Here is a 15351-nt window from a genome sequence, read left to right as displayed (position 1 = left end):
GATCACCACAGTTCTAACAATTCATGAATGTTTCCCAAATTTCCTGGCAAACCTCCCAGCAGTTGTTGAGAAATTCACTGAAAACTACAAATGTGGGCGTCATAGTGGTGCTAGAGGAAAAGTCAGGGGATCAACAAAGCCATAAGAATTCAACGCTTGGGAACGATGAACATCTTTACCAAATTTTGTGCCAATCCGTCCATCCATTATTTGTAACCGCTTATCCTATTCAGGGTCGCAGTGGGGGCTGGAGCCGATCCCAGCTGACATTGGGGCGAAGGCGGGGTTCACCCTGGACAGGTCGCCAGACTATCACAGGGCTGACACATAGAGACAGACAATCATTCACACCTACGGGCAATTTAGATTTAACAATTAACCTAACCTGCATGTCTTTGGACTGTGGGAGGAAGCCGGAGAACCCGGAGGAAACCCACGACGACATGGGGAGAACATGCAAACTCCACACAGAAGGGCCACAAGCCGGGTTTGAACCTGCAACCCTCTTGCTGCGACAGTGCTAACCACTGCACAACCGTGTAGCCTCCAGTCCATCCAATAGTTGGCAAAATATTTTAATAAAAGCCATAAATGTCAAACTACGGGCTGTGCTAGAGGATCACCAAAGTAACAAGTTTTTATCCTTTGGGGACCATTGATGTCTGGTCAAAATGTCATGGCAGCCCATCCTCTAGTTATCAAGATATTTCAGTCTGGACCAAAGTGCTGGACCAACCGACATTACCTGGCAAGAACAAAACAGCACAATAAATTAGGCTACGTTATTGAGTATCACTGACACTATAAGACATTGCAGATAGGGTGCCTATACTGTCTCTGACGGCACAGGTCTTTTTTAACGGAAATAATTAAGCCATATTTCATCAGAGTTCATTGTTGTCTTTTAGTGGACAAGTGTGACAGATAATAACAAAGGGAAGCAACATTACCACATGATACAATAAAGCTGGTTGAAGAAGTGACACAAGCTGAACACAGAGGAAGAATAAAAAGACGATGTTGTAGAAAAGTGGTCAGGAGCAACAATATAAAATACTTTGAGTCATTGTGCTTGTCAAATCTTATAATATCCAGCTAAATTCTACTCACTGAAGCGCATAGCGGCCCCAGGGAGAGACTGAACCACAATACTGCCTCCAACATGCATGGCTTAGATAAGAAAGGGTGTATCTCTGCATGTGCTTTTTGTTTGTTCCCAATACATTTGATTAATGAGGTATTCATTTGCCCCACAGTGATCGGGCTGAGACCAGAATCCTGTTTGACGTGTCGGACATCCAGCTACCTCCTCCCACTTTGGAAACCCAGAAAATGTCCTGAGTTCATATTCGTTGCAGAGGTAAGATAAACAGCCCGTTGTCTGGTGTGCAGCAGTCCATTTATTTTAGTCTTTTTTTGGGAAGCAACCAGCTTACCTTCTAAAAAAAGATCTACAGTATAGCAAAGCCGGTTGGTGGACTGCTCTGGAACGAGTGCTGTTTGTGTGTTTCTCCTGCACATATTCCAAGTAAAGTGTCCAATTAGAATGAAATAAGGGTTTTAGTGGGTTTGGTGGCATCAGGCCTCCACCGAGGCTGTGAATGTGGGTGTGACAGCGTCTGAAAGATGTAGGGCTATATGTATCTGCCACAGCTGGATGCCTCCACTCCTGCCTGATGACTGTTTTGACAGTTCAGTAATAGCCCCCGTTGACAGTCAAGGCAGCCCTCCACGAGTGGAAGCAATTCAACTTGTGCTATTCAGAGTAAAACGCCCCTTTCACAGTAATTACATTTTTGAATAAGATGATTTCAAATCCCTTGGAGCCCAGCCGAACGAGGGGAAAACAATTAATCTGGAAAGGGGAAGTGCATGCTTTAATTGAAGCCTGGTGGAGTGTTTTGCTTTTGGAGAGGGGCATCTTTTAAAGCATCAACGGGTCGTCCCTGTACATCTGGGTAATTTGTTAGAGCGCTCCAGGATCATTTTGCAGGTAGACTGAGCGATGCAGACTTTCACCTTTCTGTGCAGCCTGGAAACTCTGATGTTATTTTAAAGTGAAATTATTAGGACTATCCAATAATAAGGGTGGGGGAAAACTCGATACAGCATAGTAGTGTGATATTTTACAGTATATGGCAATATTGTATAGATACACGGATGTCAAGTATCGATCATTTATTTTTAAGGCTGTCAAAGTTAACACGATAATAACGTTACATAACGTATAATAACGCAAATTTGTTTTAAAGCCACTAATTTCTGTAACGCATTAATGCAACTTGCGATTTTAAATTTGTAGTGTGCTCAGTTTTAAAGCTAAAGTGAAGATACTGGCATCATATGAAACTGGAAAAACCTTGTCCAACTATGTCATACTAGCTTGTCGCAAAGAAGGATAAATAATGCTCCAAACTTGCGCAACATTTTGGTGTGGAAAAACTGGCATGGCCATTTTTAAAGGAGTCCCTTGACCTCTGACCTCAAGATCTGTGAATGAAAACTGAGAGTGAAAACGGTATTTTATTAGATAAAATAGTTGTTGACAAACGGCATAATTTGCAGTTGAAAAAAGGTAATAAATCACAATATAACGCAATATATCTTATCAATATCATATCGTGGGGCCTCTGGTGATTTCCAACCCTATCCAATAATGTGTAAATGTTAGAACGATTTCAGAACATTTCAGCAAACTAAATGTCTGTTTACCTTCTCCTCATGTTTCAAATGTTTAACAGCTTGCTAGAGCAAAATATAGTAATTTATGCTTTTTTTGTTTTTTTCAAAATGCACTGTCGAGGCCTCTCATTATCTGTGAAGTACTTGCTGTCACAAGGTTAAAATAAAACGCTGGATACCAAATGGCATCAGGATACTAACTTCTCTCATTCTAACTCTGACATGCTGCCTACACTGAGCTTGATTCCCTAAATCAGCAACGCGGTTACATAACCAGGGTCACCTATGAAATAGAAAGCCCTTGAATAGAAACGCTCACATCGTGTCCTCGATGTTTTAACCCGTCTGCTAATCATATCAGAGACAATAAATCCCAACCCAGCTGTGTCAGAGAGCGGAACCAGATTAGAGGGATTTAAAAACACTGAAATTGACAAAGCACCTGGTTTTTATCCTGGAGGTAATCTCCTAAAACCTAACCCCAAGTCATCACACCATGTAATGTCTCTAATACACCGCCTCTGAAAAACAACGGGTCACGTCTCTGATACTAGACGTTACATCACACACACACACATAGCGCCGTGTTACATAATCTTTGTTCAGCAGTTTGAATGTTTTGCCTACTACTGTGAAAACTTTGCTAAATATAACCAGTCGGTGTGATTAAACAGAGTGGTGCATCACAATACAGTGCTCTCCTAGTCTAACGGATTTTTGTTTAATCCCCGAGAGGTTAAAAGTGATGAAGCTCAGCTAGTCTGTCCCAGTTGCATGCACGGCTACCCATTTGATTTTAGATTTCCACCGTTTTTGTCTGCGAATTTACATTCAAGTTGTGCAACTATATTAGTCCTCTGGGGCTTGAAAGGAGTCAAGTTTTAATTAAGGATTTAGAAATAATCAAAGGCCCCTCCTCTAACGACATGCTCTCCTTTTGTGAGATGCGTGGTTACTGACAACTTCTCTTTGACATTATATGAAGGATTACATCTAATCCTATTCAATCTCGATGCAATCCATAGTCCCAGCCAGTGTTTGCATTGAGATTAAACTACAATCTCCAAACATTGTGGATGCACGGATATAAAGAAATTGATTTGTTTCTTGTGAGGGAAATGTTTGTCTCATCAGGTTTTAAATATCTCCTCATCCCCCGACCACCCTCCCATATGCTCTCTCTGGTCTTTCATGTCATCGACTTAATGTTCTCATCCCACACACTTATGTTCTTTCATGGCAAGTCCTTCCTCAGCATCTTTCATCTCTGGCGTTGCAGTGTGTAGTTCTGTCATTTTGAAGCATGTTACACTGAATTAAAAAAAAAAAAGAAAGCTATACAAACTAATGCGCCCTTCGGGGTTTTTTTTTGCGTCAGAGCTGCTTGAAGTATTTGTCACTTCAGTGCAAATTTTGTGGTTGTGTTTGTTCCGCGGCGTTCACAGCGCTCTGCTGCGTTCGATCAAAGAGATGCTGTCTTTTGAAGAGCGGTCCAATTGCTGTTTGTTTTGGGTTTGTTGACACTCCTGATTTCTGTACTTCGCTATTTGCCAGATAAGCAGGGCACAGATAGAGAGTCATTGTTTTTGGCTGGCGGATTAATGCAACAGGTTTATATGAGGTATTATGAACAGTATAGGCTATGAATGATGGATCACTGCAGGATGCACCTCTGTTTTCTGCTAGATAAGGTTTTTAAATGTTTGCTGAAAGCTATGGCTTCTGCACTGACATATTTATTGCTTTTCTTGCTGTATCTTAATTCCTCTTGATAGTAGTAGATTCGCTAAAAATTGCCTTCAAAACCAAAACTATATCAGCAGAGCAGGCAACTGATCTGAAGGGAACAAATCCTTTATTAGCAACACAGGGAAACAGAAGTTTTCGGGACTTTCAGGAGTTTTAGGTGCTTTGTGTTTAAGCTATAAGAAATATGGGCTGTATATTATAAGTTATCTTCAGCTTCAGTGCCTATGTCTACCACACTAATTATGGAGCTCTTCAACTCAACCAAGATACACAGGCTGAACTTCCTCCCTGCAGTCCGTCACAGTCACGAACTTGCAGCGTTTTTCCGGGGCTTTTAATCCTCGCTAAACACTTTCTGTGAAAAAGTGAGGCAGATTCACTCTCTGATCCCGGGAGAAATATTCCCCCACCCTAGTGCCGTACCTGAGTACACAGAGAAGTTATTAGCTGATTTTTAGGGCTGATAATGGCTCTACTGTGATTTAGCAATGTCAGTACACTGAGGGTAATAAACCAAAGCTGAAACTTTCATTTCGACTGCTGGGCTCAAATGACAGAGAAGAGTAGCAGTGGAACAGGAGATATTGCTTTTTTTTTTTGTTCAATAGGCTTTTTAACTGCAGCTGGCAGTCAGGAAAGAGACATGATGTTCTTTTTTTCCCCCCCTTTGCAGCGTCACCACTCACTTTTCATTGCAGCTAACCACTAATTCCTGAGTAAGGAGTTTTGCTTTGTCCAGAGGTCTTTTAGTTTCCACCTCAAAAAAAGTAAAAGAAAAAAAAAACCTTGTTCGCCATCAACTTTCAGGTGCCCACTCTGTTCCTTCTTCACTCAGCATCGGCTCCATGAATGCTACGTGCTTGTTAGTTTGGATTCTGTTCTGGTCTCTTGTGGAGGGGGAGAAAACAGAAGTAAGAGTGCTGGGGTCGTAGGTCGCAATTGGGATGGCTGGAAGTCTGGGCTGTTTACAGCAGCTGCAGCGACAAGGAGTCATGTAGAGGTATATGAGGATGCAGATCATGGTCACCACGCAGCCCAGCAACGTTGTGTAGCCGGTGTTGAATGACACCGCCGCAGGCAGCGCCACCGTCACATTCACCTCCCGGGTCGCGTTCAGTGCCTGTTTAATATCCACAGCTGTGCACACGTACAAACCTGAGTCATTGACCTTGGTTGCGTGGATCTCCAAGGTACCATTAGGAAACAGGCTAATTAGTGTGTCATTTATGCTAGTCTGGGCGATGTACCCCTTGCTGGGGGAGAGCCATGTAAATGAGAGGTTTGTGCTACTCAGGGACGTTTGGCAGTCTAAACGCACTCTTTCTCCCTCGAAAACCATCACGTCCGAGAGGAGCACAGTCACCGGCAGCGAGACGGCTCTCTCCACGGTGCAGTTGTGGAAGAAGCGGGTCTGCCGCAGGAACCGGATGGACCCTCGTGGGTTCCCGTAGATGGTGCAAGTGTGCTCCTCCCTAAAGTCCTTCAGTGTGTCATAACCCCGCAGATCCCAGTGCCAGAACATGCTGTACATGGAGCAGTCGCAGATTAGAGAGTTGTTGTGGAGGTACAGCCCCCGTTGTACCAGCCGGGGCAAAGCTTTCACGTCCTCCCACGGCAGACGACTCATACGGTTGGACGAGAGGTCCAGCATGGTCAGGAAAGGGTGGCTGTGGTCCTGGATGGAGAAAAACGGGAAGTGCGTGATCTGGTTGATGCTGAAGTAGGCCTTCTTCAAGCTGCTCAGGCCGCTCAGCGTGCTGGCCTCCACCTGCGTGATCTTATTGTTGAAGAGAAGGAGCTCCTCCAGCCTCCACAGCCCCTGGAAGTAGTGCTGCTCCACCACATTCAACTTGTTGGAGGACAGGTCGAGGTGCCTGAGTCCGGAGGCGTTGCGAAACACTCCGTGGCCCAGGGAGCCGAGCTGGTTGTGGGCCATCCGGAGGTTTTCCAATCGGAGCATCCTCCTGAAACTGCCCGGACCCAGCCAGGACAGATGGTTGTGGCTGAGGTCGAGGGTGACGGCGGAGGAGGGCAGGGACATAGGGATCTTGGTCAGACCGCTGGAGCTACAGCTCACTGTGTCAGATACACAGAGGCACACGGAGGGACAGATCTCCTCAGAGCCGTGGAGGAGACAGAGCAACACCAGCAGAGGGCCTGGATACAGTCCAGAGGAGGTCATGTCTCTGGAAGTCGGATCCGTCAAGGTTTCTAATTCCTTCCGGCTCTCCCTGGTCAGATAAGAATCAAATGAGAAACAGCGCGACATATTAGAAAGCTATTCTTTTTCAACCCACCTGCTGCTTTGAGCTGCTCAGCAGACAAACAATATGACTGGAAGGTTAACGCCATGCAGGAACCCCCACTATCTATGACAGAAGATGAAAAATGGTTCAAATGTTCCATTTGCCCCAGAAATTTTCTTTCCAGCTTTTGAATCACAAATACTCACCACAGACTCAGACCAGAGATGTTTCTATATATACAGAAATAATACACTTCATTGTTTTGGTGCAGTAATCATTGTAGTGCTGCATTATCTGTCTACAAAATGAAAATAGTGAAAAATGCTTCTTAAATTATCCCAGTGTCTTGTATTATCTGACAGTCAAGAACCTAAAGATATTCAGTTCACTATTATAGATGGCAAAAAAGAAACTATTCACATGTGAGACGCTGAGACAGAGAATTTTGGCATTTTTTTTCTCTTTAAAAATAACTCCGAATGGTTAATTTCCTGTCGATCGACTAATCGTTGCAGCTCCAAATCATTGCCAACTAAGTAGAAAACTTTAAAAGACATTACGAGAGCACAGAGGGAAATACTTCACCTTAAAAAGATGTTTCTTCTCAGTTATTGTCAGACGACTTGAAGTTGAACATTATCAGAGATCAATTTTCAAACAAATTTTCCACTACTGACTTGTAAGTCTGTATGAATTTGAAGGCAGAAAGGGGAAAAGTTCACACCACTCCCAGACGAGTGAGCAATTTGGCTCACTTACTTAATCCCATTCTCCCCTCCAAAAAAAACCCCCACTTCAAACCACACTGCTTAGCGACAACACGAGACTCCAACTTTCCTGCGCTTTTTTTCTTCTTCAAAGTTGCATCCCATCAACGAATACCCATAACATCGCTGTCTAATCCTTATCTTCTACTCAGATCCTCTTTCCGAGGCGCTCGAGGAACAATGCTTTCGCCTTTCTCTTCAGCCAAGTTTAAGGTCCCCCTACTGGCTTTCTCCTCATCCTAAATGAGCGCGCCGCTCAACAAACATCCTGCAGTGCTTTGCAGTGTATAACAAACAGCACAGAGCTCACTTAATCTCCCACAATCCCCTCCTCCTCCTCTTCTGTGTCATTTAAAGACCAGCCTTGTGTCTCCCTCTCTCATCATTAAGTAATGATGCTGGTGGCTGCCCTTCCTTCTCTCTGTCTTTTTTCCAATATCAGTTTTCTCACAATATTCTATTAATATTCTATTCCATTAAACTTTTATTGTTTCGCTTAATAACAGATTAGTAGTGAGCTTTCCTCATGAATATTACATGCGTTATCCGGTAACCTTTCACCAATAATCCCAGAGGACTGAAATGTAGCTACTGTATTTTCTTCTTCTTCTTCTTATTATTCTTTTTTTATGTGTGTGCCACTCCGTCTGGATGTGGTTTTACTTATCGTTGTAAATACACCTGTTTTTGTGAGGTCTGGAATCCGGCAAATCCTGTCCATCCCTCCTCATCTCTCTCGTCAGCTCCTGTGTTGAAAGTCTTCCTGACTGTGAAGGTCTCTTCTTACCTGTGTGGCTCCTTGTCGTTTCTATTTTAGTGTTTTTTGAGCGGATGGGTGTTGCTTGTCCGCTACCCAGCACACACACACACACACACACACACACACACACACACTCTCTCTCTCCCTCCAAGTGCCTAATCAGTACATCCCCTCCTTTCTTTCTGAGCCCCCGACATCCCTCCTTCCCCTTGGCTGTGGGTTTGACTGGATATATGCTGTCCATGCTGCTTGGTCATGGTGGCCCTGACAGCCCTGATTTCTGTCACAGTGAATTAGCTTTGCCTCCCAGCAGCCACCTCCTCACCGCTACCCCCAACCCTCCACCACCTTCCTATAAGTGCTCGGGGCTTTGACTGACTCCCACTCGTTCGCTCACTCACTCCGCAGAGTGGCACATAGCCGATTCCCCGTGGATTCAGGCTCGCCGGATGGGGGTCCGCTTCTCAAAAAGCAGATGCAGAGTCCACAGGAAGGAAACTGAAGGGGGGATATAAGGTGGAAGGCTTTCAGTCTGAGATCAGTTTTAAATATATTCCTCCTCAGTGTTGGAAGAGTAGGATTAAGGGCAAAGGAAACACATTTGGATGCATTTGTGTCGAAAGGAACAAGCCATCACCATCTTTGGCATTGTGGCATTACGCACGATCTTGTCCCAAGGCTAGTCATCAGCTTGGCTTGAACATGTAAGAAATGTATACGCCCACACACACACATTTGAGATGTGTTGGAATCTAAACAGGCCCTCCTCCAGGTGTTATGTTCATGTGGGCTTATATCATGGCTCAAATGGCCTCCAAGTAATTTGCTTCTTTCCCTGCAAACCGAACTTTGTCCTACTGCGAAGATAACCTTCATCCGAGTAGCTTTGTAAATACATGTTTCATTGATTTAAGGTGTTATGTAACACTCCTGCTTGTTCAATGGGCTGCTCCAATCATGTATGTGGTGTTTTTTCCAAGTCCCTGATTGTAAAATGGATCACATAAGACCTATAAACCAGCAGCTTCATCTGCATAAGCTGCTAATGATTCATGGTTTGGGGCGCTCAGAAGAATATGAGCATATGAAGCATTTGAATAAGGTGCATTGTCGTGCCAACGTGATGTCAGTGGCTGCGTTTGTTTTTAGCTACAGTATAATTTTGCGGGGGGGGGGAACATGTTATTTTTCTCAGTTCTGCCCTTGTTTTGCTGCTGTTGACATAACAATGACATACAGTTACTTGGAACATTCCAGTGCCTCATTTTGTTCGGTATTGACTTTCATTCTTTAAAGGATCCGTCATTTTCACATCCAATCATTTGTCATCGTCCTCTGAGATCAATTCAATCAAGGCAGGAACAGGTAAACAAGACGGGGAGACAGTCGAGTCTCAGCGCAATTGGTTTGAATTGCCAGACAATTATTTTTGCCTTTTACTGCTGATTGCCTCTCATTATTAGTATTAGTCTGTGTAGTTTCAACAGAATGAGGTCCTCTGGCATGTCAATATTAACGCCTTCTTCATCTCTTCCCCCTTTTTTTCCAGTCAGTGTGGACTGAAGATTTTTCTCTATTTGTGTCTGCATGTTCCTGTTGTCAGACTGGACTGCCTGGCTCCAGCCTGCTGTTCGGTAAAATCCCTAATCTAATCAGTATCTTTGTATCAAGCTGCTTTGCAAATCCCGCCTTCTACGTCTGCATATATTTGATTAGACTCAGTGTATGCAAAAGAGTCCTGTCAAATCGGACAGGTTCAGAGTGGACCTCAAAGCTTAAACCCTGACCCTGATGCATCTTGCCTCCAGCGGAAAAGTGATTTTCTCTTAACCATCTGCTGCAGAGGAAAATGGAAAAAAAACAGAAACACACAACAGCAAAGGGAAATGCCTGCTCTTATCTTGCCCTTGAGAAGCAGCGAAGCTCGCTAAGAGACGATAATATAAAGCTTTATATTCTCAGATGCAAGGAGAATATTTTTGTTGAACATTAAAGCACTGGAATGGATTAATCAGACTTCTTCCTCTATACTTAAATAACGCTAGGCTCATAAAGACCATGTCTTGAAATTTTATTAACAATATCCATGTTAGGTGAATACCAACTATATCTTCCTTCAATAACATACTGTAATGTGATTTTAAAAGATAAATTGAAACAGAAGAAAGGGAAATAAACAAGCTCTTTGTTAATTATTGAACGCATATTTGACAAAGTGACACGGCATGCACTGAAATATACAACATTACTAAAAGCAACTCTGTGAACACTGCAGCTGAAGGGTTTCCACAGCCTCTGTCTGACAGTTCTGAAACCCTGAACCTGAACATACACACCCCTTGTTCAGTGTTTATTCTGCCTTTCAACAGCTTTTTGTTAGCATGGCTGACAGCCAGACTCTCAAATATGAATGAGTCAGTGCCTGGATAAAGATTCGGAGGATTGAGTTTTATTTCTTTTCTCTCGGCGGGTGAATTTGCAGTCTGGATGAGCTCTCTGTTGAAAAGGGGTTTCAGACAGTGCAGGATTGTTTGCTTGTCACGAGGAGCTGCTCGGCTGCTCCATATGCTGTGTATTCACAGTGAGAATGTCTTACTCAAAACCCCCAAAACCTGGTGGGATAGTGGTTTTATATGTTGCATAATGCCTAAAGACAATATAAGTCTATCTTCTCCAGTTAGAGCTCTTCTCTACTCAACCCGCCTGGTGGATGTAGTGTACTGTTAGTGTGAAGAGACAAGCACACCATCTAGTGGTGGAAGACTCAACTAGAATGCACTCTTTACTTTCCCCTATCACTAGTGCTTCATAAAGGAATAGGAATAAATAGAATACAAATAACTTTTAATAAATACTATAACATATACATTAGATACATCTCAGAATGAAACATATTAGTACATACTACTTGAAAAATTGCATAGTTGGCCACAACAATAGTGGGGGAATCTGTGCAGGGAAAAATGTAGCTATACAGCCAGCAGCTGGTTAGTTTAATTTAGCATTAAAAAAACTTGAAGCAAGGGGAAGCAGCTAGCCTGACTGCCCAAAGTAGTGTGAAATTGATTGTGGTTGTGGTTTTACTGAGTGCTTAAGCACCTTAAAGGGATAGTTTGGGTGTTTTGAAGTTGGGTTGTATAAAGTACTTATCTATAGTCAGTGTTTTACCCACAGTAGATGACAGTCGGCACGCCCTCAGCTTGGAGAAACAGACAGGAGTATCAACACGGGTGCAAAGCAATGTACTGCTGTGGACGGGAGCAAAATGTATTTTAGCCTTAAAAAAAAAATCAATATCAGTTCTGCTGCCTGTTTCTCCAATCTGGGGGCGTGCCAATCACCATACTGTAGGTTAATACACTGACTATAGATAAGTAGATAAGCACCCAAACTATCCCTTTTAAGAAGGGATTTCTTGCCAGTGAGCACATTTTTACACTTTGTTTTTTCTGCAAATCAAACAAACATGATATCAAATATTAAAGCTAGAGTCGCTAGATTTTTTTTTAATAATCCAACAGAAAAATCCAGCCCAGTGTTTCCAACTCTTGTCCAATGAAAGTAGCTAGCAGCTCCAAAAGTCACCAAATCTAGCGAGAAAGTCGCCAACACTGACAGCCCGTCCCTTCCAGGCCTCCCACCAAAGCCACTCCCCCACAATTATCATTATGAACATTATAACATATCATAATGAACGTAAACAACGAACATGGCTGTTGTTAGCACTCATGGTTGTCAAGCTAGCAGCTTGTGGAAGACTCCAGTGACGTGCAATAAGTGCACGTGCAGAGTGCATGCAGGTAGACAGGCAGGCAGGCCGTCCAATCATTTACTTTGGGGCGGAATGAAATGATTGGACGGGTTTATTACAGTCCTGCGACCGCCACAGATACCGGATTAGTTTCTCTCGTTTGTCAGAGCATTTGATTTATTGATTGCTGTCGAGATGTAATGAGAATTTTAACAAAAATGACACAAATGTTTTTTGTTAGTGAGCTATAGAGGTCTTAGTAGGTGTGTTTTTTACATTCACACAGAGCCAGGCTAGCTGTTTACCCCTGCTTCCAGTCTTTAAGCTAAGCTAAGCTAACCAGCTGCTGGCTGTAGCTTCATATTTACGGACAAATATGAGAGTGGTATCAATCTTTTCATCTAACTCGGCAAGAAGTAAAAAAAAATAAAAAAAAACATTTCCCAAAATGTCATACCGCTCCTTTAAGATTGATTTTATTGATTGTAGCACGATAACATTGACAGTCCTGGATATTTTTCCATTTCAAATCCACCTGATTTACACACTGTGTAAGGTGGGCAGAAACCAGAACGAATTTTAATTTGACACAAATCTCTCACTGAGATAAAGTGCTCACATGTGCAAATGCTAAGCCGCTGTGTTTCCGCTGCCCATGAGCAGAGGAATCAAGCATAACTCTTGATTATAATGCAAGCCCACGTCTTCACGCGTGTCAATACACAGAGAGCAGCGTGCTGGAAAGAGGGCTCGGGGTATGAACAGCCCCACGTCTCCTCAGCTTCCATCATCCGCGCTGATTGTAAACGGATTTCAATTAGGACTCACAGGAGTTAATATGATTGCTTGCTGTTTACCCTTTCTTGCTTCCTACCATGGAAGCCAATTATGCATGAGTAGCAGTAGATGAGAACTGGACGCTGCTAATGGCTCGGCTTCTCCCTTTGTGTTCACATTACCGAAGGATATGGGTTGTGAAATGAGATCACTACTGACTACTGTGCTATCAGTGATTGTGCTATAAAACATTATGGGCCAGAACATAGTAAATTGTGTGACGTGACTGTGGGGTGGCAGGCTGTCTGCTCTTCCCCCTGCTCTTTTATCTGTTATCCTCTCATCTGCTCCCTCTTCTTTTCCCATTTTTGTCACTTCTTGTTTCTCTCCCCTGCTCTCATATCTTTTCTTCTCTCTCTCTCTCTCTCTCTCCTCTCTTCGCTCATCCACTAAATCTCCCTTCCTTTGCTTCTTGTCCCTTCTCCTCTCATCCTCTACTCCTCTCCCTTCGTTTATCCTCTCAACTCTTATCTCCCCACATCACTTTTTTTTTACACCTCTCCTCACCGCCTTTCATCTCCTGCCCTGTGGTTATCAACAGAGACAGACAGGACATGAGCAGAGCCTCCAACCTCTCCCCCCTCCAGATCACTGCCAGATTGACGTGCCTTAGAAAATCCATTAAGCCCTAATCAATAAGGATTAATGTACATAATGTAGAGGTTTCATCTAAATCACAGCCATAAAATTAATCATTATCTTATTACTCAGGGAATCCATTGCCCATATATCACCTTATATAGCTGATTGCATGTTTGCGTGTCCTTGAGCATGGACGTGAATGCAGACAATTTACGTCTGTTGTGCCGTTCTGTAACGAACGAGTGAAGTTGAGAGAATCAGCGAGTACGACAGGAGGCGCTAGTTTCATGATCTATACACGTATTAAAAAAGAGAAGGCAGGTAGGGAAACAGAACACAAAGATGAGTTATAAAAAAAACAGCTTATGCATAGCAGGTTTATCTGACTGCACTCCACCGTTGAGATAGTGTGATGAATCCTGCAGACAGCTGTCTTCGCCACCTGAGCCACGTCGCTGTCGCCGTGTCGCCGCTCTCCACTCAGACAGACACTGTGGGACATGAGGTGTGATGAGCAGTTAGCAGTTCCATCAAGGATCTCTGGGGCCATCCGTGGAAAATGAAACCATCTCTGAACAGGTAACTCAATTTAACTCGTGGCCGCCTTCTGCGGTGCTACAAGCAGAAATACTTTCCCAGCTGATGAGATGAGGTAACAGAGCATAGCCGTAGTCACTGAGTGCAACAGGAGAGGCCCGCTCCATCCAAATTGCCTGGACATGGTCAGGGGAGGCTTTTCCACCATTTTTACAGATGGAGAAGCGGAGACTGAAGAGGAGAAAGGCTCTGGGTTTTCTTTCCTTCCTTTTCAATCAATAAAATAGACTGGCTTTAATCATGGAGCTATCGAGTGCTGAAGCTAGCAAAATGGAGAGTTGGTCTTCTGGAACCATTCCCAACTTTGCCCCCCGTGTCAAAAGCATTTGCCTGCACAGGAGGGAGAATACGTTATTTATAACGAACCCGACGGGTTGCCAAAACTTAAAAAAGATACTTTTCAATTCCACTTTGTGCTCTACACATAGAAATAAATGGCTTCTTTTCTAAAAGGATGCATAAAAAAGAGTTCCTTAAGCCCCCCACACATGATCAGTGGTAAAATCGCTCTGCACTGGCTGCACCATTGTTTCCCTTTGGGGAGAGCGGTGCCACCCGACTAGGCGGAAGCGATACCCTTGGCGTGGCGCACCATTCGAAATGGCCACCTTTGACATTGGCTGCTGCTGACCTTTCAGAGCGCAACCAATGAGAATAGCTGCAAAACAGCACGATGGCGTTCCTTGTGCTCTTTTTGGTGACATATTATACCTGCTGCGTCTGCAAGGCTCTGCGCCCTACCTTGCAGCGAGTGAAGAGCAAATTTTCTATCATGTGAAGGCAGCTTTACAGTATGTGAGTCTGTCAGTTTTACTTTTAGCCCCGGGGGGTGGAAGAAATACTCGTATTCTTTGCTTTAAGGCAGAATGAGTAGGATTTATTGGTTACGGTTTGTAAACACAAGATTCAAAGTTGACCTCTCCGGCTCAACGACAGAGAAGCGCACGCCCCCTGACCGCAGTTAGGGCTAGGGTGCTCGCCAGCAGGTGAAAGCCAACCCCAGATTCACTCTTGTTTTGGAACGAGCTTTGTCGCTCGACTTAAAGCCTTGCTATATTTGCATTTTTTCGGTGCTGTATCCGCCATTTTCGTAGCTTCCTCTTGGAAGCTAGCTTACGATCTGGCACCTGGTTGCTACGTTTTTGTAGAGGTTGACGCCCAGAAACTTCCCGAACACAACAAAATAAATCTTTTTGCATGAGTTCGTACAAAATAATTCCTCTCAATCATCACTTATGACCCACTAGGAGTCTGTGGTGGTGTCTGTATCTACAGAGATTCTGAATGTAACCACCGTGAAACAATCATAAAATAACTTTTTATTTCTTTGATTCACTGCTTTGGTCTCCCTAACGCCGCTCCCTCTCTTTATTCACCGAG

General features: G+C 43.6%; 2 protein-coding genes across 2 annotated transcripts in view; one reads left to right on the top strand and one right to left on the bottom strand.

The window, feature by feature from the left end:
* Positions 1 to 15351, top strand: part of LOC141772720 (metabotropic glutamate receptor 7-like) — a 110893-nt gene that overhangs the window by 1837 nt on the left and 93705 nt on the right. The window contains exons 2-3 of the mRNA XM_074644059.1: positions 1257 to 1360; positions 9754 to 9838. The gene's annotated coding sequence lies outside the window, so the exon portion shown is untranslated. The remainder of the gene's footprint in view (positions 1 to 1256; positions 1361 to 9753; positions 9839 to 15351) is intronic.
* Positions 2630 to 7758, bottom strand: LOC141772080 (amphoterin-induced protein 3). The gene is made up of 2 exons (XM_074642740.1): positions 7263 to 7758; positions 2630 to 6662 (listed from the first exon to the last, which is right to left on the bottom strand). Exon 2 carries the CDS (start codon positions 6611 to 6613, stop codon positions 5228 to 5230), a length of 1386 nt encoding a protein of 461 aa, XP_074498841.1. The 5' UTR covers positions 6614 to 6662; positions 7263 to 7758; the 3' UTR covers positions 2630 to 5227.

Source organism: Sebastes fasciatus, chromosome 8 (assembly GCF_043250625.1).
Source record: "Sebastes fasciatus isolate fSebFas1 chromosome 8, fSebFas1.pri, whole genome shotgun sequence".
Taxonomy (NCBI): Eukaryota; Metazoa; Chordata; class Actinopteri; order Perciformes; family Sebastidae; genus Sebastes; species Sebastes fasciatus.
This window is presented reverse-complemented; position numbering and strand designations above follow the sequence as displayed.

Excerpts from the sequence above, each read along its gene's own strand:
- LOC141772080 (XM_074642740.1), bottom strand. The coding sequence starts at position 6,613 with ATGACCTCCTCTGGACTGTATCCAGGCCCTCTGCTGGTGTTGCTCTGT.